The following is a 26,066-nucleotide window of genomic DNA, read 5'->3' on the forward strand; positions in this document are numbered from 1 at the left end:
AACAATCTCGGCAAACAACTATCCTTTCTCAAAACAATCTTTGTCCAGCTAGTTAGCATTTGCCATTTCTCTAGTTTAACCAATGACATTAGAGAGGTGTCATTCCTATTCACCAATCATGTTAAGTCTGTATCAGAACACCTTATAAAAGATTGTAAGAATTTAAACAATAAAGCCTTCTTTTTCTATACTCTTTGCCTTCTGAAATATTTGGAGTCTTTTGTGTCCTACAGCGACACACACCCAACCCGTGCTTTGGCGCAGGGCACAATGTGTTGGAAGAAAACAATAAACACAAGCTCTCCACTCTATATAGCACTTTATAAATATGTGTTTATTTCCTCATCTTTCACCAGTTTTACAGTTTTAACCAGTGCCTCAGTGGTAATGTTTGTCAGAAGCATACAGTGGAACTTCAGATAGTTCTATTCTGTAGTTATGAAATTAAAAACAAATTAACAGGCCTTTCCATATGGAACTGTGCCAAAAAATAATGAAACTAATTTTTTGTAACATATTACAGAGTTACATAAGATTTCGACTTACATTTCTATCTTACTCCATGTATTGTATTTACACAGTTAACTAATTTATTATTTACATTTTTCAAATTCTGTAGCCATAAATTTTTTTATATTATACATTCTAGTTTAAATTTTTATTACAGAAATTATTTAACACGCATTTCAGACACTGCAACTTCAATATTTCACATGAGTTCTAGGAAATTACTGCCTGGTTTCACTAGTGATGTGTCGAGATGCCTCCTTCATAAGAAAATACATATTATAAAGAAATTTTATAATATTCAGAATCTTGAATGTTATAATATTCAGAATCTTGAATTTTGAAAAAACTAACTACAAGGGATGTAATAACAATAACGCTATTTCCTTTTCTATGCAATTTTTTTTTTTTTTTGGAATGACATTTTACCTGAGATGCAAAATTGTTTAATGTGTGGGCTTTTGATAAAAATTTTAAATTTTACAGAAATGTCGGCCTTCTATTTACTGAGAACTACTCATATCTGTATAGATATATAAATGTTATTTATATATCTATATCATATTTTCCAGAAAAGTCTATATCTACATAAATAAACATTGGTATTATATTAGGAAACTTCCCACTATCCTTAAAAAGCAATGTGCTCAAGTACAGTATTCAACTTCTGACACAGACACAATAGTAAATGTGACCTCTAATGGCAATACTTCCTTCCAAGGGAAGTAAGAGGTACCTGCTGAATTTGGAAGACATAGCAGACAACTTATGTGGACCCAATGAAGGAAATTTTATATATCCAGTCCCAGAAAGGTTATGCAGGAGCATCTGACACAGCAGACAACTTTGGGTCAACTTTCCATGTTACATGTAACTACCGAAATAATGTCTTAATAGAAAAAAGTTAATTATAGAAAACCCTTACAACAGTTAATGCTGTGTTGTCTTCTCTCGTTACAATAATATGCATTTCTATTAACAAATGATTGCAGATACCAAGTTTAAAGCAAATGGTCATAGATTTCATGTTTCTTTTATTCTGTTATTGGTAGACACTGTTAGGCACAATATGACATTCTTTGTAAACATAAATGTTGATACATTAGACCACAAACTGAAGTTACAGAAAGCAGTACACAGACATGTAGGAAGCACAGATCCACTACACATTCCAGGCACAAATGCAGCCATCTGGGAGGCCTGACCCTGTATCCATCACAACTGAAACACCCGGCTGATGCCACTGGAAAAGAAATGCATCCTGGTTGCCAAACACTCTGGCTTCTGAAATAATTCTCCTTTTTATCTTCTACCAAATATTTCATATGCTTTTAAAATACAGATGGTCTCATAATCACATGTTGGTAAAAATGTATTTTACTTTATTTACCCTGAAACACTTAATTATTTCAAAGTCTGTGTGAAGAACTAAGGCCCCTAAAACAAGTAATGTAAGTAACACATTTAGAAAGTTCTCTTCAATATGTATCTACATATTTTTAAGAAGTGGAAAATAATCTTCCACTAACAATTCATAAGAGAAAATCTCTTGAAGGTTTTTTTATTTCCCAAACTTAAAAGTGCACTACACTTTCTGTGCAACACTCTGCAACTTAAGAATCAAACCGAGGAACAACAAGTTTGAACTTTTGAGTGTATTGCTTATTGCAACTCCCACACTTCATAACCTTCATGGGTATGGTAGGCACAAATTAATATGAGCTATTTACATCCAACAGAGCAAATTAGAACTCTTATCAGAAAATATTTCTTGAAAAAAAACAGTGCTTAAATTATGTAAGTTTTAAGAAATTATTCGGTATCCTATGGTTATATGAGGAAATAGTAATTTTAGTCTATAAACTCACAGAGGATTTTGTTCTGCTAATGACCCATAAGCAATCTGAGTATACAGTTACTGTTATTGTTATTGGGAGCTAGCTCTCTTCCTCTGAATAATCAGGAAAAAAAAGGTATTAAATTATTTAACAAAAAAGCTTTGGAAAGATCTATTAATTTTCCTTTTCTAACTTGCTAGAAATGGAGAATAAGGCAACAACTGAGAAAAAAAAATCTTGCTTTGTAAACCAAGCTCCTTAATACATTTCTTAAAAGTGAACTTTCATGCTGAAAAATTGCAAGGCCTTAAAAGAGAAACTTTAATTACTTTGAAAAGACCATGCCTTCTGTTTAATTCACTATTTTAAAGCACACTCCAAAATGTATTGAGAGGGATTTATTTCAGTGTAATAGATGAGTCTTCAGCTTTAAGTAACTCCTTTTTATGGCTAAAAAGCTTCTATAACATCCTTCAAGACTGAATAGTGTTTAGAAAAATGCCAACAATTTCCATTGCAACCTTCTATATTCTTATATTATGGGAGTATTCTAACCTAATTCAATGGAAAAACAACAGATGGTGTGCTAATATCAGTGTCTTTTGAGTTATAACCAGACCTCAAAGCACAGTCCTTGCTGTCTCATATGGCCTGTATGAGTTCATTTTTGCAACTCAAGGCAGATAAATTTCAATGAACAAAACTGGCTGATAAAGTCATGGCAGGTGACATTGAAGTAATGACAAAATCATTCCATAAGTAGTTTTAAGTCTAAAATATATAGAAAAATTGCCCAACATAAGTAAGACAGACTACAATTCTCCTATTTAGAGAAGGGAAAAAAGAAGAAAATTATATTATAAGACTTCTGAACTCATATTTCATGCTAAGCAAAAAAATTCACTTTTAAGTTCATTCAGTGCTCGATATCCTGCTTTGTCCACTTCTTTGGTATTCTGTTCTCATTCTGCAAATTCTAACAGAATTTTAATGGTCATCTTACTTCAAATGAAAGAGCAATGAGCTGAAAGCATAACCAGAACAACAGATGCCATAAATCTGCAGAACACAATAGTTCTAATGATTTCTGTCTCTTTATATTCACTTTTTGTAATGATTGGGGGCATCTGCAAATGCAAACTTCAGTCTGTAGGCCTCTGCTAGGAGTACGCTGATGTCTTCATTTCCCCAGTGTACTGTGGGCAAATTCTGTAAAAATATCAGTAACTCCTAATTGAAAAGAAAAAAAGAAAAAAGAAGTAAGTATATTTTTTTCAAATAGCACTGTAATAACTATGTATTACTTATACAATGATCATTTATAAGCAACCACTCATGTAGCACCTCTGTATCCCAAACAAACCTGAGATCCAATTAGCTTTAGTGATTTTTACATAGATACTTGCTATTCAACCTTTCAGTTCAGAAACCTGCTAGTAATTGTAACTGAAATATGTTATTTATTAGTTGGGTGGGGGTTTTTTTTTGGTGGTGTTTTTTTTTTGGGGTTTTTTTTTTTTTTTTTTGAGAAAAATAATCTGTGTTGTTACATATCCAAACTATTTTTATGGTCCAGGGCATGAAGTTATACAATTGGATACATTTTCAAAATTATGGATGATTAGAGGGAATCCCTAAGTCTGGGATTCTCTCACACCAAATGCAAAGATAATGTATAGGTGAAATTCACTTCCAAGAAGCCTAAGCCCAGAATCAGAGGTAACAAGAAGCTCACTGGGACAGTGCCTCTACATTCAGTTCTGATGAACACCCATCAAAATCCACCATGATCCGCAGCAGCACAAAGCCTCAAATCCTCACCTGTAGGCTGAAACCTGCCAGCTCTGAGAGGACTCTTTGGAAGATCAGCTTCCACAAATTGTCTCCTGACTTCATGCAAATGACAATTTTTATAAGGCTCATATTTTGACTAAACTCAGGAAGTTAGTTTGCTCTTTAAAGAAAGAAAACTAGTGACCCATAAGGTCAGAAACCCTCAAATGTGATGCAAAAACTACTCTAGGCCACATTTGAAAATTTCCATAGAGCAGATCACCTGTCTCATGCTTTTAATTATTTTGATAAACTGTGGCAAAACAGCAAAAGAGAAGGTTTTGATGAATCACAACAAAATGAATGTGAATTTTTATGATGGGAGGTATAAGGCAATCTTAGGAATAAGTGAAGTTGTTAAGCCTGCTTGTGTCTTCTAGGTTGCTCTTTTTTCGCAGAAAAAATGCAGAAAATTTGTGCACATTTGTATACATGCATATGTATTTGTGAGGATGTGTATATTTTTCTGTGAGTATGTCTGTTAAGGTTTATCTAAAGATCAGAAATTAGTGAACAAGAATGCAATTAAAACCACTGCCATTATCTTATTATAAATCAGAATCCTGCAGTATCATGTATAAGTACCCAGGGAAATCATTCTTCTTCATAAGAGTCTTATTTTTCTTGTTCCTCTTTCTTCCTCCTCTGCACCTGTTTTCATAGAAGATGGCTGTAGAAGCCCTTAGCAAGGATTCAGTGATTTTAGGAAACAGCCAGGAGCAGAAATTAACATTAAATGATTTCTTTGTGTTTGTGAGAAAATTATTTTGACTCCATCTATTTCACGGTTTTGCTATACTGGTTCTTGTAATATGAAAAGAGAAATTATAGAAGTTGAGCAGTACTGTATATTTAATTATGAATAATAAGTAGTAATACAACAGAGTTAGCATGAGAATATCTCTATTACACTTGAGAGAACACATTTTTAACAAAGTATTGTACAATTGTCAAAATCCCACTCTTTAAAAAAAATTTCTATGTACTTATTTGACAGTTATGCTGATAACTGTAATTAATAAATTAGCAGTAGAGAGTAGGAGGGTTGTGTGGAGGGATCATAAATGCCTACCTCCATGAAAGTTCTTTTCTCCTTTTACAAAAGTAACTTTCAAGCAGCCCTAAGACACAGCAATTAATTCAGTGAGCTTTGTGAAATTACCTCTTTTACTGTTTGTAGTCTCAATACTTTTCTGGGTCAGACTTCTGGTGTAAACTAGTTCAAATAATTCATATTGCTGGAGCAGTGTTCTGGTTTTCTTTTGGGCTTTGGTTTTCTTTGGGCTTTGGAACATCCAAAGACTATACCTTTGATGCCCATGCTACTTGAAATTTAACATATAGCTCCAAATCTGAAATAGTACTGTTAGTGATGAACTAGTTCAATACTTCTACCATTAATTTCAAATTTGATAATAATTTTCATCTGAATCAAATATATAAATAAATGGCAGAATAATGCATTGACTGTCCAAGTCTAGTTCTGTTTGAGTGGGCATTTTGCCACTGTTAGCAAGGAAAAAGACCAAAGTCTAAGACTGATACTGACTACTGAATATATGTTATAAATCCAAGTAAAGTAACTGGCCAAAAACATACTACTTGTATGACTGTCTAAAGATAAAGCTTATGTTCCTGTAATCTATTACAGAGCTTCAAAACTTGCTCAGATAGAAATAAAGTTTACATCCTTAAAAAAAAAAAAAAAAGTTGGCAAAAACCTTACTAAAGAAAATGTTATTTTCTTTAAATAAGAAAAATTTATTTTTCTTTAATTGTTAAAGAAAATCATGCTGCCTTTATTGCTGCATATTGAGCATTCTTTGGAAATAAGGAAACTGCTATAAAGAAACAATCAAAACCCCCAAATAAAGTCTTTGGATTTGAAGAATTGTACAAATTAATTACACTACTTAATATTTACAAGACCACACGACAAGTAAAAGACAAAAAAGAGCAAGAATTACTACAAGTGACTCGAGCTTACTAATTTACTTTTAATTATCATTCTTATTTTTTTTGCCAACAGATGAACAGGAACTACTAAGCAGCATGTACAAATAAGGCATACATACTGACTTTTTAGATTCATTTTCCTATCCACAACAGTATTAAAATATGAGGTACTCTTTGAAATGGAATGAATCATAATGTGAATTAATATTTCCCATTAAAAACTTGTAGGTGATAAACTGCCTGGTCTATTTCAGAAGAAAACTGAGTCTAAAAAATCAATATTTGTAAGACATTCCCGGAAGAGTTTTGTTTTCTGCTTAATTTAAATGGTATTGTGATGACACCTGGCTGAAGAATCAGGGCAGCCAGGAGATCATCATCAGAGCTGGGGTTTCTAAAATCCCAATCCAATGTTTGTTTACATTTTGGCTGTATCAAGAAAAAATGTGCTCAAAATTATGTCCTTTGAATCTGGCAAATAGAGTGCCCTGGTTTCCTGGACTCTTACTGAGAGGAACAGCTATATAAATGCCTTGAACTGGGGCCCATCTGCACAGCCCAGCCTGCCAGCACAGCTTCAGCTTGGTCTATTTGTGGTGTCTGCCCTCTCATGCCTACCACAAAAGGCATCTCCATCCTCCCTCTCTCCCTCCTTGCCAGCCCAGCAGAGGAGGATCAAGGTACCACTTGTATTTGCTCCTGCCCCTCATCAAGCACAAGTGAGGAGATTTTAGTCAGTGTTACTACCGTGGTTAGGGGGCTGCAGCTGATGTTACCCAGGGCAGTGTGAGAAAACAGGCTTTTTTTAGCAGGGAGAAGAGAAGGCTAAGGCAGGATCTGAGACCAGCTCAACACAGAGGGACTTGGAAAGAAGAAAAGAGGTGCCAAGAGGCAACAGTAACAAGCTGAAGCTAACTTGTCATACTACGCTAACTTGTCATAAGAAAACAATCCTTTGCAATGAGGGTGCTTGAGCAGCTTGCCAGGGAAACTGTGAATCTGTCCACTGGGATCTTCGCAGCTCACCTGGCACACCCCTGAACAGGCTGCTCAAGCTCTCATGCGAGCATGGCTTGCAGCAGCAATTTGGACTATGGACCTCTCTTCCACAGTGAAATTTTCCAGCGTTTTATTTTTTAAAGGACATGGGCTTAAATAGAAAAGAAATCCGAAAGTGCAATAACAACAATAAAAAAAGTTAAACATTTGCCCCTTTGGACCATTTCAAGATAAAATAAAGTTTCCTGACAAATATGTATTTTTCATTTGTAATTAAAGGATATAGGGAACTGATGCAGCAAGGTCAGACTGAATAAATTACAAATCTATAAATCAAACTGACTTTTAAGTATGGTAAAGATCTGAATGTAAACTATATACTAGCCTTTTATTAAGGAGACTTCTGGTTTACATTGATGTATTTAACCCACAATTCTGAAATAATTCTTCAGTACATTTGAAATTCAACATTTTTGTTACCAAACAAAAACTTTATATTTTAGAGGATTTCACTCATCGTATTTCCACAGCTTTAACTACATTTGGATTTACATGATACTTTACATATGTGTGTTTGTAAAATATGCTAAAACACTTTATATATAGCATGTTCAACCATGCTACTATAGATAAAGTGTTTTTAACACTTAAAAGCAGCTACATAGAGTGCAATTTTAAAGTAAATATACTTTCAAAATGTAATTTTTCTCAGATAATTAACATGTATTCTAGAACTATTCTCTTCACCTTGTAGTCAAGACAAGACAGTAGTAAACATGCTGGAAGTGCTGTGGTATATAAAAGCACCTCTACATGTATGAAGAGTAAAAGTATGAGGTCCATGTTTTACACACCACAATGGCAAGAGTAATACTGTAGGTTAAGCAATGGCTGTTGTCAGACACAAAATTATTCTTGAGGGAAAAAAACGTTATCCCAGAAGATCCAATACACATATCTAAACCAAAATACCAGGCTACCAGATAGACAGCTCAAAAAGGTGATTTCCAAAGCCTTTATTCCTCAGTTTTCTCTAAAATCAAAAAGGCCAAGGTCTGCTCCTTGCAGACTAAATCAAAACTGAATATTAATAAAACTGCACAAAATACATTTATATTAATTATTACAAAGTTATCAGCCTCCTTCTCATTGAGATTTTTAGCCAGTGAAACCTCAGCATATAAAAATAATCCATAAAAAACCCAAACTCAGAGCAAAGAAAGCAAATTTTATCATGTTTTGGAATCTGGTTCATTATCAAAGCTCCTTACAGTATGATGTCTGCTATAATCATGTTAGAAATACAATTTTTTAGCATAAGACTGGCCAATAATACTGGTTATTTGGCAACAGCTATCTGTAGTTGTTATGCTATTTATTATCACTCCTACCTTGACTCTGTATGTTGATCTTGAAGGAAGGAACATCAGAACCAATTAAAGAAAAAATAACATGTTGATAGTTTATAAAACATAAAAATGTTATTCTAATGAGTAGATCACTAAGGTATCTTCTGTGCTAATCAAAGCAATATATTTACTTTGAAAATCCAGAGGTTTTGTCTGTGTGAATTATTGACAAATTCAATTGCAAGGTTGTTGGTTTTTTTTAATAGAAGAAACTTAACATGACATAAAAACCAGTAATAGTGCTTCCACTTTAGATAATATAAAATGGCAGTAACTAAAGTTAAAATCAAACTTGAACATACTGAGGACATTACCAGAGTTAGTTTTTAGTGTCAAAACTGAGAACCGAGCTATTAATTTACCAAATAACGGCACTCCTAAAATGCAGTACTTTTCTATGAGAGTTGTTAATCCTTCCTGCTGTTAACTGCAATGTAATTATGGTCTGAGTACTCCTGGTCTACCATAGCTCTATTTTATACTGATAGGCAGAACCTACAATCTTGCTATATTTTATGATCGTAAACTTCACAGTATTATACTTTAGGACCATATATAAGTAACTTAAAGGTAAATTAAATTTATATATAATCTTCAATGATTTGATAAGAAAATGCTAACAACTATAATTTTAATAAGAGCTGTATGGATTACACATTATGAACATATAAAAAACACAGCAAGATTTATGCTGGCAATTTGATTAAATGGCCCCTTTATGAGAGTTATTTGTACTTTCCAAAGTTGTACTTGAAATCCCAGAGCATAGCACCTACTTTTAAAGAACTAATGAAGAGAAATTCTACTAAAATTTATTTAGAGTAATTATTGAGACAACCTAAGGAGGAAACCAATTATTGCAATGGGAAAAAAAATTCTCTCATTTATCTTTTTAGATAATAGAAAAGAGCAATAAACCCTATGCATACATTAAAAGAAATCTAAATGGTTTTATGGGAAATTGCATAATGTTGGACCAGAGATAGAGCTGGATGATGACTCATACATTTGTTTGCAATCACATATAAGCACTATACAGGCAAAGAATTCCTTAATATAGGGATTATTTATTTCCCTTCTCCTTTACAACATTCTTTTTCACTTGATTGCATTTATGACTGTCAAGTGTAAAAGGAAAGGATGGCAGTGCCAAGTGGGCATCTCCTCCATGGCATCAATCCTTTCCCTGCACTGTGAGCAGACAGACAGGTGCCTCACACTCTGTAAGAGCTGCAGGAACCAGGCTGGCACGGTGCTGTGGCATGTTAACCTGTAATCCTCTTCCCAGATATTTAGGATCAAGGATACCTGCTGCTTTGGGACTCAGCCAAGCTCACTACAAATCCTCCCCCTCCAGCCTGCTATCAAAGCACTAACTGCACTTGCTGGTGCCATGAAAGCACAGGTCCAGCACACACTGCAGAGCCTGGATGACCTTGTTCAGCTGCCTTAGTGCTCCCTCTCCCCTCTCTCTGCTCCTTGCTGTTGATATGATAGTGCACCAAATGAATACAGCTCTAGCTCTGAGACAAGTTCTCTTTTATTTCTTGAGTAGTTTCTTGCAAAATGCACAGCAATATTCCCTATGCTGTTGCCACTTCTTACTTCACCAGATGTCCTAACCTGCTACACAGTGCTGCAAATAATGAGTTCTATTTCTGGAGTGCTGTGCATCTTATTAATTACCTGTGTCTTGAAGTAAGAAAAAACATTTCTTTCCTGTTGGGCCCAGCTGGAATTGAGAATACTAAGATTTCAAAATCTAATACTAAAGAGATAGTAGGAATAGGTCACCTACTGCAGCTTAAGAAATATCTGCTGCAGATATGAGTTAAGAGGCATAAGTGGACCCGGATCCCTAAGTGGTACAGCTGAGTGTCTGTGCTGCTTCCTGAGCATGGAAAGCACATGGCAGTAATGACTGAGGTAGCACAGAACAGTCCCTTTTGCATCCTGGATGCAAAAATGCCTTCTTTGCTCCTGTAACTTCAAAGACTATGGATGAACCAAAACTTTGATAAGCACAAGATGGGGCAACACTAGTTTATCTATGCTAAGTGGTGGGAGCATTGAAATCTGCACTCAACACAGTCTAAAAGGTTTAAGAGACATATTCTTGGTCAGTCATAAATCAGTGTCGCTCAAAAACTTCCACCTGGAATGCGAAAGTTTAGAGGAAAGAAACAAGAGTCAAAAAACCCTAAATCAAATATTTGCTGAAATACTGTAACATTGAACTTCCTTTTCCATTGAACATTGAAATTCAGTGCTACATTTGATCTTTTCTTGTACATTCCTTTATTGTGCATTACTTACATTATGCTCCTAGATTCCTTGAAAGGAACATTAATTCTTTCAATCAGTCATATACATCTTAATTTTGACCTTTTTTTCACACATCATGACATCTCAATCAATAGACTATAGCGCATGGAACTCAGAACAGTAGGAATCTAACTACAGAGAAAAAATGTTATTCAAAATTCCAACTAGACTTGTTGCACCTTAAAATTAATTTTTTTTAAATCTAAATATTTTAAAGGTTAATTTCTTCTGCTACCAGCTTATATTCAGCACCTCAGGGACACAGTGGTTTTCAGCAAGTATATATTTTTTAATCCTTTGATTCAAATACAGTATAAATATATATACATAAATATATATATTCTTTGATTCAAATATACATTTTAATTCTTCATTTCAGCTGATCAATCTGCCATTAATCTTATGAAAACATAAAGAAGTATGCTATTCTTATAATTAATTTCATATTCCTAATAAGAACTTCATAGAAACACGCCTTAATGTCCTGAAAATGAAAGCTTATGGAAAGTTGATGGTTTTATCATTTCCCTTTCATGTTTTCCTTTTCATGACTACTGAAAAAGATTCCAGGACTCAGCATACTAAACTAGCAATTAAAGTCCTGTTTCATCCAGTATAGATCTCTTACACAAGTCATTAGCAACCTTAATTGCTAATCATAAAATATGTGGTTCTAAAGGACTATGTCAGAGAAGCTGTGCTTAGCTTCAGCTCACTTAGCTGAAGAGAAGATTTACATCTGCTTAAAAAGTACATTAAAGGACCACATCTCAGGTGGTATTATAGGTAGTCTTGTTACCTTGGTTTCAAATAAAAACCAAACCCCCAAGTAATCTCCAACCATAAAACAGGAATCAAATTTGCATGGTAGATCTTTTTCTCAACTAAACTTCCTATCCATACATTATTGTCTCAAGTTTATAAAACAAGGTTAAGGAATCAAAGCAAGCATTGCCACAGAACCTAAAGGACTTAAGGTGCCAAAACCTTATAATGATTTTATGATACTTGAATACTGATTTAAATTCAAACTTAGAATGGACATTCAAACAAAAACAGTCCTAGGTTCTTTCTCACATTTAAAATAGATAAAACAGAAGTTCCATTTTACATATCTCACATGGAAACTGAGTATCTCAGGAAGCTTCACACTTGTATCCAGGAAAGTTTCACAGTTGATAGAGTAGTTCCAACAGAGATGACAGTTCCAATTGCTAGAGCTCAGAACAGAACAGCCCTGAACCACTCGGATTATAATTTGTGCCATTTTTTTAATAAAACATTGTTATATTGATGGTATTTGGAGATATATGTACTGCTTATGTACCAAAATACAAATCATTACAAATAAATAATAAAAAGCCCAAGTATGTAACTTACCACTAGTTCCATCCAAAACACAACAAATAAACAACAGATACAAATACCCAGAGTATAAAAGTATGAAGATCAATTGTCATATAATAAAAAGAAAATGCGAACAAAATTCACCCAAACATAGAGTACACTGTATCAATTAAGGCTGCAGCAATTATGGCAGAATTTAATTTCTAAAATGATTTACCAATAAGTTACTACATTCTATTTTTTTCTGCAAACTAGCAAGATCAAAATATTACTATATCTAATTCCAAGGGAAAATTTACAATTCTGCCTCTCCATGAAGTCCATACGCTAACCACTCTTCTTGGTTTTCCTGACCATAATTTGGCAATGCATTTTAAGAGGGACAATTCTACAGCTACAAATTCACACACATTTCATTTCCTTTTCTACAACTACTTAGATTTTAACACTGCAGCATGAATAGCTAAAAGCTCAGAAAAAAAAAAAAAAAAAAAAAAAAGGAAGAAAGAAAATCATAAAACAACAACTGAATATAATAATATAATGAAGCACAGGACAAAAGTGAATCAGAATTGCGTGTATTTCTGACCTAAAGTAATTATTACACTTTGACAAAGTGCTGTAAATTGTTCTGAGTAAAGTCTCATCTTGTTTTAGAGAAAACATATATTAGGATGGCTGATGCAAAATTTCCTGTTTTCTATAACTTAAGAAGTGCTGCCTGAGATATGTAACTTTTACATCCAATAAATATGCCACAGTGCAGAGCCCACTTAAACTAGTGTATTTTTAGAAGTAAAACAAGTAGTCCTAAACACTGTTCAAGTGGAATATTTTCAGTATCCATGGGGATATAGGACTGAAAGGCCATTTCCATTACATTGCTCAATCACTGCCAAATGAAGCCACACTTTGGTGTTTTGCTCTGAATAACAAACAATCATTCCCCACTTGCCATGTCAAAGCCCATAAAGCATTTGTGCACCTCTAAGAGACTTAAGGACAGCAGTACAGAGAACCAATAATTTGGCAGTGGAAGAAACCTTCATGAAGATATCACAGTTAAAGGGAACAACCTGCCCCATCTGATAACTGAAAATTTCCCAGTTAACTTGAGAAGCCTCACAAAAATCAATACGAAGTAATCTGAAAATCCCTTCATCTCTGAGGAAAATGCCACTGTTCAAATTAAGGAATCAATTAAGCTTCCTTGGTGAGCACAGCATGCAAGCACAAGAACACAAGACAGAGGATCACCCAAGCTGCAGAGGTTTTCCCAATGTACAAAAACAGCATCCCCACAGATTTCTATCCATTCCTTGATGCTTAAAAAAAAATATGATATAGAATGCCTCAGTCAGAGAGATATTCCAAAAGTGCATCCATAGACAATAGATTGAAACATCAATTCAAATTAACACAATGTAATCCAATTGTACACTATAAGCTCAAGAATTAAAATATGCTAAACTAATAAATACTACATGAGAAACATGACTAATAACTGAGACTGTGCTCAATACACCTCAGTTTGTTTGAGGATGAGAAAAATCCTGAACTAAGATTAATCTTCCTGTACCATACAATGACATAAATTTATTAAGATTTGTTAGAAAATATATGCTGCTCTTTATGTCCTGATATTTCACATAAAAGATGTTTTGCTTTATATAATGGTTTATAAATAAAAGTGAAATAATTTATATACTTTTGGTCTTTCACCAAAATTGCATTATGACTTAAATATTTAACCCTATTATAAAACATTCCAAAGGCATTCTAGAAGATGATCATATTCTCTATCAAGCTTTGCTTCACCAGGTTAAACAAGCAACATTCTTCTAATACTCTCTGCTAAGGTCAATTCTTCATTTCCCAGTCTACTCTTATTAAACACAGTTCTAAAGAAATCGCACAAAACCCAAATATATAATTCTCATGCAAGTCCCAGAGAAATGTAAATTTTCGAAACGAAGACGGTATTACTGGAACCACAGAAAAATAATAACTCTAAATAGAGTACTTGGAAGCCCTAAGATACAAATATCTTAAGGCCCTGGACTTCTAAGACAATTAAAATACTATCACAATTTCTTTATATAATATTTAATTGCCTTTCTTACACATCACTATACTGATAAAAATAAATATCTACAACTCAACTTTGGCCAGACAGAATTCGAGATCAAATTTCTATATAACCTGATAAATGCCTCAACTTTCATGAAAAATACGTGTTTGTAAACCAACAGCTGAATGCAGGGTTTATTCTTTACTTATACACAAAAGAACAGCCTCCAGACAAACATGAGAGAACTGAATGTCTTTTCAGTACAGTGGGTGACAATGGGCTAGGTTAATCTTTTCTCACTGCTCATTTTTAAGATTTCCAAGATGTAAGTCCTAAAAGCTCTTGGGCCATGACTACCTCTTCTTGGCAATCCTGGTCCACACAGATAAGGAAATAAAGAAGTTTACACTGAAACTTTGAAAGAATCTACACATTGAAAGCAGTGGCCTCTGTCATTGTATCAATACCCAAAGAGCAGTTTGGCCAAGGAACACACTGACAACTGCACAGCAAAGATCAGATAGGTCAAAGTCCTTAATTTCCCACTATGTAAGGAGAAATATTACTAAACCCAGAGAGAATCAATATGGAGAGACAAATACTGTTTTTATAATAATTATTTTAACTTGTGACAACTAGTATTACATAAACTGAATATGAGTAATATTTTGCTGTATTTCTCCCAGGTACTGCATTTTTACTTGGTTTTGTAAAAATTCCAATTACATCAAGAAGAAGGTTGTGGCCTTCAGAGATTCAAAGAAAAACCTCAAAAAAAAAAAATCTATCTGAAATGGTTATCCAAAGAATCAAAACCACAAATAAACCAAATAAGTTTTAAGGACAACATTACACCTAAATTCATTTTCTTTGGATAACTGGACTTGTGACAACTTTATTTCTTTTACAAGACTATACCTTGTGAATAAAATGTCATTGTGTTTAAATAAATAAACGTAACCAAAAAGTGTTTCAGAGTCTGGCCAAAAAGACACTAACATTTCTAATGGATAAACATTTCAGTGATGTACCACATGGTGTAAGGTAAGTGTTTGATGGGCTGGTCACTGACAGTGACACATCTCTCATCTCTTTCTGCTTCTTTAGCAGGCAGATGAGAGGAGAAATTCCTGTGTTCATCACAATAATCTCCTAGAAAGGAAAGTACAGCACAGCTTGGAAGATGTGACCTTTTCTCACAGAAGAGAATAAAGACGTCAACTACATGAAATACAATTTTCATAGATATACTGCTGCTGGCAATTTTGTGTTGCTTTAATAGGCCTGCGAGCTGGCACTGCCATAGCAGTTCTGTGCCACGCTCTGTCATCTTTTCTCAGGGGTGGCAATATTTAAGAAAGGACATGGTAGAGAACAACAGCTATTAAGGATTTCAGATGCCCCTTTTTAACCTGCCGGCCTATGGGGATCAGCACCTGAAACTAAACAAGATGTGTGAGGAAAAAAAAATCAACACAAAGCTTTAGTGAATCAGCTCCCAAGGACTGGATGGAACCATTGCTATTCATTCAGCTAACAGCAAGCAAATTCGACTCTGAAGAAAACAAATTAGGATGGAATAATAAGAGCTCTTAGAATATTTGAAAAGGGATGTCTAATGCAAAAAACACTACAGAGAGCTCGTGCAAAGTTGTGCAAAGATTTTACTCTTTATGGCAGCTGAAAGATCTAACCAGGAGGCTATGATAGTAATAGTAAATCTGCCATAATGACATTTCTGGAAAAAATCTAATTCTGATTTCTTTACAAGGATGACAAAACAATAGGCATTTCAGTTCTTGTTATTTTTACTGTCTTGCAGTTGCAAAGAGACAATTTTGTTGTAAGACAGCAAAATTTACATGCACTAGCATTTAGGAAACCATAGGAGAGAACAGAAAATTGAAAGAAAGAAAATTAATACTCTTTCATCTTCTTGTCTCAAAGAAAGGCATATGTCACTTCATCCTATTACTCAGCTCATACTCCAAAAGCTTCTGGTTTCTCTTTGTTCTCTTATCAGTAGTTTTGATTGAGTTTGGTTGTCAAGTGTATAGGCTCCTGTGATTTTAGTCTTCTCCAGGGTTACACACTGATAAGGCCAATAATTGACATTGCTATGCAGCAGGTTCTGCTGAACAAATAAACATGGAAAGAAAACAGTTTTCTTTGTAGAGAAATGTCTCCAGTGACAGCTGTGAATTACTAACTAAATGAAAGTCCTGCCAGTGCATTTAGTTTAGCAGGTCACTTAAGTTGCTCAGGATGAACAGGAGTTGTTTCTTTGTTCAAGAAAAATTCTTTTTATACTGAAATGGAGAAAATTCAGAGATCCCTTTGTGATATTTACTGAAAATAAATAAAAACATTGGTTGGTGAGAGAAATATATCATGCAGGAATGAGAAATTGCTTTTTCTAGAAACTTACAGGACAGTAAAATCAGATTTTCACTGTGTGGAAGATTTGATTTAAAACTTGGACAGCAACAGCAGCACTGTGAAGTAGAAGCCATAAAACAAGGCTTACTGGAAATCCCTTCAGATTATACATACCTAGCATCACATCTTTCCTCTCCTATAGCAGGAATGAAACCGAATACAACTCTTGCCAACATGTGCAGATGAAGGGGACGCCAGTTCTGTATCCCATCCTCAAAACCACACTGCTCAATCCCTAAGGAATTTAGTCCTAGCATCCTTAGACCTTAGAGGTCTGAACAGAAAATATACATATATTTCTTTTTTACTTCATGTAGCATTCCAGAACAAGGAAGGACTCAACTTGGAGGCAGAGCAAAATCAACTTGCTTCTAGAGTTCAATAACGTATTGGATACAGAGACAAAAATTAAAAACAGTAAGAAAAAAACAGTGATTACTCAACAAATATTGAACCTTTTTTTAACCAAAATAGTGCTCTTCCTCTGCAACTAGGCTTTACAGAGAATCACAATTTTAGACATATTTACCACTGCAATATGTTTCTAACACTGTGTGCTCCCAGTTGGTAAAGATGACTAAAAATTACTAGATTCCAAAACGTTTAGAAGGCATTTGTTTGTAGACAAAAACATTATACATGTTTTAGAAATGATGACCGACATTTCAAAATTATACACTCTAAGGCCAGTTCATTGTCTAACTGTTTCAACAACTGTGAGAGCTTTAGATACTTTTTGTACCTACACATGATAGGAACCACATATGTCAGTGGGAGTATTGTATCTTGACAGCTACACAACATAAACACCGGGCTGGTTCCTACGGTCATAGATGATACTGCCAGAGAAAATCATTACTTATCCTGTTCTAACTCCCTGTGTGGATAATAGGAACTAAATCTAAACATATAGTTGGTGGTTTTTTTAATTTTAGGGAAAACAGGACGTGTGACCTATTCTAATTTTCCTTTATTTGCAATTTTTTTTCATTTGACTATATCAAAATATGGCTCACCTGAAGAATTCAAATGAACAAGTGATTCAAGATTTGCTTATGCAACTGCTCTGCTCTCCTCACTTTGTCACAATGGTAAATCTGTGTCATCTGCAGATTTTTATTATCAGCTATTTTGTTAGTGGAAATGTTGAATAGCCTCATATTGACTCCCACAGACACTCACTAGACAAGGCTCTTCTTGAAGATGATTAACAAAAAAAGTATTTTTTTAGTCTTCCTAGTAGGACATTGTATTATATTTTTGTTGATATTGTTAAATGCTATTTAAGTGTACAGAATAAAATAGACCACAGTATGAAATTATTATATTGCACATTTGCATCCACCAATGTAGATTCACTTTTCAGAATTAAAGACAGAAATGAAGCTGTTAAGAATGACATGGGGGGAAAAACGTTTCATTTGTCTTAACTGATAATAAGAAAATTGGCTAAGTAAATAATAATAAATAATAATTATTAGACAGATAGTAAAATAATAGAATTTAATACTTGTAATTAAAACTATATCTTTTTTATCTTCCTGAACATAGTATTTTCTTCCCACAATATCTTCTGAGATAGATAAACAAAAACATGCCACACGTACAGAAAGCATTTACATGTTACAAGATTTCCATTAAAATCCATAAAGAAAAATGAACATAAAGCTCTTTTTGAAGACAATATTAATAACTCATTGCTACTGTTAGCTGGACACACTGTGGTCACTGGAAAACCAGTCTCATTACAGTATTATGCTCTGGTATGTTGGAGCTTCCCTATTTACAGTCTTCCTGAAAATTAGGAAAAGCTTTGGACAGCCTACTGATAAAGTGAACAAGCCCATCATCAGGAAGAGTTCTCATACCCATGTAGATATAGTAATGAAAATTGATTGAGTATTCAAAATCTACATGGAGGCAAAAATAAATATTCAAAGATATCCAAATAGATAAAATTATCCAAAATAATTTTGATTTCTTTCTGAAAAGTAAACATAAATAAAGGTAATAAAATGGCAAATTATTTCATTGCAGTTCTACATTCATGACCTAGAGTATACTGCTTATTGGTGAGTGATCATGTTGCCACAAGGGAAATGATAACACACTCAGCAAGACTGAAATAGGGCTGAAGCATGAAATAGCATCCTTGCAGCCCAAGCAAAGCACAAAGTCAGACTACTTATGGTGACTGGAACCATTCCAAGCCTGAAGCTACCTCATTTATTTTCTAACACCGTGTTGAGATAGCAAAGTTGCAGTAGGGATTTGGAAAGCCACAACAGTCAAATGCTGATTCATGCAGTTAAATCATGCTGTTACTACATTATATTTATGCTGTTATCATGCTATTTTTTGATGGGAGACTTCATTATGGTCAGAGCCAGAGCAGATGATGAACTACATGTCAAGAGGAAACAACAGTTTCTTGTGTGCATTAAAATATATAGTCTAATATCAGGTGAAATTAATTCTAGTGATTAAGAACCATTACCAGTTTCAGATACCGTCACACAGAACCCTATTTCAATGGTTATACAAACATACAGCAATGTTTTGCCAAATGAAATTTAGCTGCTAATTACATGAGAACAGCTCTTTTACATAGAGACTTTAACATGAGTTTTTATTTTTCTTTGATGCAAAGAATCCTACTTTAGCTGGGTGTGTTCTTTGTATCTTCAGGAATAGTGTAGTTTGGATTTTTCTAGGGTTTCCTACAGTGCATCTTCAGCAATTCTGTTTGACAACTATAACCAAATGATTTAAACAAAATTCCTGGGAACCCAAACGGCCAGAAAACCCCCTGGCTCACTGACAAGAGTTTATCTGAAAAGCCAGATTTGGAAAGCACTATAGAAATACTGTCGACTGATCACCTGCAACCTCCAATGAAAAATTCACCTTCTAACTTCTAATTTCTTTGATCAAATCTTCAAATAAGTTCAATCATTCCACTGGAGTATAATTTTGGGTACTGAGTTTCTTTTGCTGAATACCTAGACTTTGCTTGCTCTGAATAAACTCAGTTATTTTTTCAAATTTGTGATATTCATTTAATTACTTAAAATATTTTTAGATATTTTCATCTTTCTGTAAGTAAAATCTATATTCTAATTCTCTCCCCATTAAGATTGTAGAAATGGGCATTATATTAAAAAAATGTTAAACCATCTTCCAATTTTATGTTTCCAGCATGAGTCATTTTGTGCTGGTCAACTTTCTAAATTGTTGATCTTCACCACAGCAATTTTAGCTGAATTAGCTTCAGAATAATTTTTTGCAATACTTGACAGTCTGGCATTGCTTTTCTACAGCAAATATCCACCATTATGCAGATCTTTTTATCCTAAGCCTCAAATTGTTAAGACAGGCAACTTTACTGAAGCTGAAGTGTGATAATTCTGCAATTAAGATGAACCCAATGTTGCCTCTGAGAAAGAAGTAATTATGATGAAACCATTCAAGATACAGGATGACTGTAATGTAGCAAAAATGAAATCTGAACAGACAAGAACATTCAATGGAATTTAGAAGAATCAAAAATCTCCTCCAGTGCCCAGAAGTGTACTATTCTGTCAGGTGAAAATTCAAACATCATGGGAAGTTACACATTATGTGTTGCTCCAATGCGCAAATCATAGTTGGAATGTATATAAATGAACTCATTAAAAAGCACACATGTGGGGTTTTTACCAGATAGCATACACAGCCTCTTGTGGTTTGGATGGTTTTGGCTGGGCTTGTTGGGGCTTCTTTATTTGTTTGCTTGGTTTTTTAACATAAAGGGAGATTCGATACCTTTGAGGTTCTGCCAGACTGAAAATTTCTGGCAGCAACTTTATTTTCTATTGGTAGAGGGCCTTCTCTGGTTTGGGTACTTATTAAGATCAGCTAAGAAAGCACATCCAGAATGAAACAGCACTTTTTATAAACACCAGTATATGGATGCAAAAACCTCAGCTCAGCTTCTCCATATGATTTTCTGTCAGGATTTTATGCAGTATTAACAATGATATATGTAAGTCTTAACTATAAAACAGAAAGACTAAAACCTTTTCATCTTGGTAAAATGCTTTGCAAATTATATTTAAATTGCTCTGCATATTTGTAAAACATTTTTTTGTTTTGCAGCCTATTTACTGAACTAATATTCTATTGATTCTCAATGTGCCCAATTAAATATGCTCTGAAAAGAGGTATGTTTGTATTAATGTAGCAGCAGCATGCCTCTGGATCCCTGAGAGCCTACTCAAAATATTCAAAATGCTATGCCTTTTTATTTTGCTCTGTGATCAATTTAACTCTTCAACAGCAGCATTTACTAAAAATGGTGAATTCAATTTGTCAAATAACTCAACTGAAGCCAAAATCAAATTATTATTCTGGTTCACTTAAAACCATCCAAAGACCTAGAGGGTTATCAAGAAACTACTTTATGGATAAGAGAACAAAAATCAATCTGTTTTCTTGCATCCTTTCCAAGGGGTTATTAGCCCAGCAATATTCATCACCCGTTGCATTCTGTGTGAATACTTTAAACCTTATTCTTTTTCCCAGAATAAGCAAAATAGAATCCTGTTTCAATTATGATATGCACAATGTGATTTTCAGATGTAATCACAACTACTTAAACTAAAAGTTATTAGAATATTGTGACAAAGTTATTATAAAAGTTATTAATATAAAGTTACTGAAAACAGACCAAATCTGTTAGAGATTGTCAAGAGTCCTCTGTCCCTAAACAGGTATTTTCCCTCTTCATATATAGTTGTCTTTTAAAGAGTTGGAGAAGAAAAAAAAGTTTCCTACCAACTTCATTTTAACCTACAGATTTATGAATTCTACTAATATTACATTTTTATAAATTTGAATTCATTGTGGTCTTTGCACATTAGCATTAATGATATGTGTTTTCTTAACAGTATAGATTTCCCACAGCTTTTCAATCTTTATTTTCTGCAGTTGAATATAGCAAAACTGTGGTTCCCCTGTATCATAGGGGGAAAAAAAATGGTACTAGGGTTTTGGGCAGTTTGTTTGGGTTTGGGTTGTTTTGTTTCTTTTTCCTAAAAAAGCTATCTTCACCGTGTGCAATAGTCTGATAATGTGAAGAAACATAAAAACCATATGAGTACCATCAGTTGTAAGATTACAGTACAGGTCTGTTAATAAAAAACCCAACCAACAATAAAATATAAAATCCAAATTATAAACAGCATTGTAAAATAATTTTCTGATCTTGCAATATGCAAGTACTGTTCAAGTACTGTTCAAGTATTTGCACAGTAAAATCCACACCACAGTATTCCTGAAGATACAAAGAACACACACAGCTAAAGTAGCTTTAGAGCTGAAGAGACTCTAACATTAGTTTTTATTTTTCTTTGATGCAAAGAAAAATAAAAACTAATGTTAAAATCTCAATGCACCTAAACTCATCACATGTAATTAATTAACAGCTCAATTTTTCATTTGGCAAAACATGGTTGTATGTTTGTATAATCATTGAAGTAGGGTTCTGTGTGACTATATCTGAAACTGGTAATGGTTCTTAATCACTAGAATTAATTTCACCTGATTTTCTTTCTTCATGTTATTTTAATGCAGGCAAGCAAGTGTGAAACTCCAAGTACTGCTCTTCAGCTCGGGAAAAAGTTGTTATCCATCATTAAATATCTTATGCATGAATGGTTTATGACCCCATCAGAATATTTGGATCCAAACACTGGTTTCTGTAACACTGTTAGAAAGAGATCTCCTTTAAAATAGCAATGATTATGCTACATTCGGCCCAGGCCAGTCTCATTCACTCTAAAAGTTGCATTTGTTATTTATTTTTGTTGCTACATCTGGGCCTATTTATTAGGTAGCAGTTAATTCTGCAAGGACAACCTTCAAAAAAACCAATCGCATAAGGGACATAAAGCCATATTAAACATTTTCCTGCAATTAAAAACAGCATTAACAAAAACAATAAAGAAAAAAGCACTTAATCTAGCACAAATTTCACTAAGCAATTTCCATTAAAAAATTGAGAATTAATTCCTGGGGAAAACAGGAAAATCTGACCAATTACATTACAAGGTTAATGGGAATAATCTAATCACATTCGAAATATGCAATTTTCAGGGAGCAAAATAAAATAATGATTTTGGTAAAGTGCAGAACTTTGCAGACACTATGTAGTCAGCTTCACAAGATTAAAGAGCTGAGATCCTGGAGCTTTTATGGACCCACTGACCCAGAGTTCGAGGCAGGAGTTATTACTATGCCATTGTTACTGCAATGATCTCTGACTGTCTACATCGAGAAAAATCTCCATGTCCTGTATTTGTTTTAATCCTTTATATTTCCTTGTTCAAGAAGCTCTGATTCTGAAGAGACTGGCAGATAGTCAGGGACCAAGTGATATGTTGGTAATACTCTTTTTTAGGTTTTTCTGCTAATTAGTCACTATACAAAATGAGTAGTAATGGAAAGGTTTAAATCCAATCAATAAAACACATTAAATCAATTCTTGGCAAAAAAATACAGAATACACAGTACGATTTTACAGAATAACTATAAAATAAAATAATGATTAATTCTAGTGCTTACTCAGTGACAGTAAAAGATAAGATCCATTACTAAAAAGTTATTTTCCTATTATAATCACAAGGATGTGTCTCCCACAAGAAAGCCCAAATTGTATTCAAATCTGTAACACTAAATTCCTTAAGTTCAAATGATAAGAACAGGGGTGCACACAAAGGCTCAGGAGTCTCTGAAGAGTCAGGTAAATCTGTCCAAAGAAGGAATGCGTGCTAAAAAAAAGATTCTTTTTCCCTGAAAACATTAAGAATGTAAAGGGCTTTTCCAAACCATATGAACTGTATAAACACTATGTCCTAGAGTTTTTCTCCACACAACAGCAAGTTTCAGAGAAATTATGTTCAATAGCTCTTTCCCTCTATGGAGCAGCCTCCACTAGATTTGCTCCTGGATGCTTCAGAGCTTCCACCCCTCCTCTTTACTGGCAACATCTCTGGTTACAATCAGTACAGGAAACAATATTTGGGCTTGCAGAGACATTCACTTCCTCAAGGAAGTCTCCCCAGAGTACTTAATATTCAGACCATTTAATGTAGGATTTAACAGATGAATTCTAATTTCTGTCAATGCCATATTCCTTCATAAATAAAACAGTGGCATAAATATTTGCACAGGATAGGGTGAGATCAGAAGTGACTAATTCATACATGTCTTTCCACTGACTAGAATTGTAATTTATAGTGACTTTATTTCTAATTTAGACCTGAGTTACAGGATTCACTCTATTTCACCAAACCTTAAACCAAAGTACATAATGCAACACATTTTCAATCTAACTGGTCTCTGAAACACGAATCATATCTTCATACAATATTTGTACTGAACCATGCAGCTGGTTAACATCTTTGTTACTTAAAAGATTATTTTTGAAAAATAAGGAAGACATTAGCTAATATCACATATAATTGATTAAGAAAATAGAAATAACTGCTTACTTTGTGATATAGTTGATTAGGGTAATTTTGAAGAACACAGAGAAACACCAGAGTAAGAACTCTGTCAATACTAGTATATAGTATAACGAACTCGGCTGTCAAATACACTACATCTGCTGTTAAAGATTTTGCTCTGTATGAAAGAAGGGTTAGAAGTTAATGAATTGCAGTATGTCACACATGAAAAATCCAAGCACAAATCTGCACTTTCAGTGCTTACCTTTAAACTTTTTAATTTGATGCATCAACTAAAATTGCACCACATCCCCTGACTATCAGAAAAGCAAACTGTTCAAATAACAACTTAATTTGAAACTAACTGCAGAAAAAAAACCTGATGAAATGCAATTTTTCAAGTGGCATGAACATTTACATGGAAGAAAATACAGACTATTCAGGACTATAAATTACTATATCCTTTTTTTTTTTTCTTTTTTTTTTTTTCAAATAGTAAGCAGATATGAAAGTATTACAAACTGACACTTGTGTGTAATGAGTCAAATTATATCTCCGAACTGTTCTGGTGAGAGACATGAGTTAAGACCTTTGCTCTTCAAGCATGCTTCCCATCTACTTTCAAGAAAAAGTAGCTGGCCATCATTGCAAAACAATTCTCTGTACTCCTCTTACACCTTACACTTTTCCTCTAGAAAGAGGCACTGCAGCTTTTACAGTGAAGTACCTCATTCCCTTTTAGATGCTCTCAACTGATGTGCTAGGGAAGAAGGCACTTATTATTACCTCCCTTACCTTGATTTTCAGATTTGTTAAACTCCTGAGAAATAAATGACTTTGTAAAAGCCATGTGCCCCAGAATTACGCTTCAAACAGGAGAAGGTAAAAATGAAGTTACTGAATCTTAACATTCATAACAAAGATTACAGTTAGAAATATTTATAAAAGATTAAGATCTTTAAAAAAATATTTTAATCATATCAATATCAAAAGCTGAATATCCTTGTCCTGTTTCTTATCAGCAAGGTTTCAGTTTTCCACTTTTCATGCTGCATTCCAAATTAAATTTCTACTGATATAGTATGCTAGCCCTGTGGAACTAGTCTCTTTAGCAGGGATTTTGAAAATTTCTTTCCATTTTGACCAAGTTATTTCCATGCAATACAAAAACAAACAAACAAACAAAAAACCAAATAGATTTCCCAAGGTAAGACATGGCTGCAGTGATTAGATGTTTAAGGACTACGTCTTCCTCAAGTGTTTTGGAGAGAGCAACGCTCAGTCTCACTGACTGCTGTGATTTATCTGATAATATTAGACTAGATCATATCACAGAATAACTACTGAGTTTCAGTAGCAAATACATATATTTAAGCTACTTGAAATTCAAAATTATTGTACTATAGCTAGTAATTTTACTATATGCCACTGTTCCAATCATCCTGAGGAGGAAGGAGGACCTCTGGGAGACAGCTAGATGGAAGGAGGGCAACAGAAACAGGGGCAGATTTCAAATTCAGGTAGTACAAAATTTATCTGTATTACTGGAATCATATTAAATATTATTTTTAACCTGCTAGGCATGAGCGATGTATTATTCCCATAGTCTCTTGGCCCAGAAACTCAAGCAAAAGAAAGAAAGAGAGATGAATTTAGGAATGAAAATACACACATTGCTAGCTATATAAGATACAAATCAAAAGTGGGGTTGGTTTGTTTGTTGTTTTTTAAAAATTATTTTCAGTTTCTGCTTGGCACATTTGAAGGTAAACTTTGGGGGAAAACAATGTATAACATAGGAAAAATAGGCCTGCAATATAATCAAAGGAAAATTGAAAGCCATACAGAAAGAGAT

The 26,066-nt window shown here is 34.0% G+C and overlaps 1 protein-coding gene across 2 annotated transcripts in view; it reads right to left on the reverse strand.

Annotated features, from left to right (window-relative positions):
- Positions 1–889: 889 nt before the first annotated feature.
- Positions 890–26,066, reverse strand: part of TBC1D22A (TBC1 domain family member 22A) — a 146,429-nt gene continuing 121,252 nt past the window's right edge. The window contains exon 13 of one of the 2 annotated variants that reach the window (XM_083859536.1): positions 890–3,575. In XM_083859536.1, coding sequence (XP_083715662.1) covers positions 3,447–3,575 — 129 coding nt within the window. In that variant the 3' untranslated portion in view covers positions 890–3,446. The remainder of the gene's footprint in view (positions 3,576–26,066) is intronic. The other variant, XM_083859537.1, reaches the window with a different exon arrangement.

Source organism: Zosterops lateralis (assembly GCF_965231275.1).
Source record: "Zosterops lateralis genome assembly, chromosome: 4".
Lineage (NCBI taxonomy): Eukaryota > Metazoa > Chordata > Aves > Passeriformes > Zosteropidae > Zosterops > Zosterops lateralis.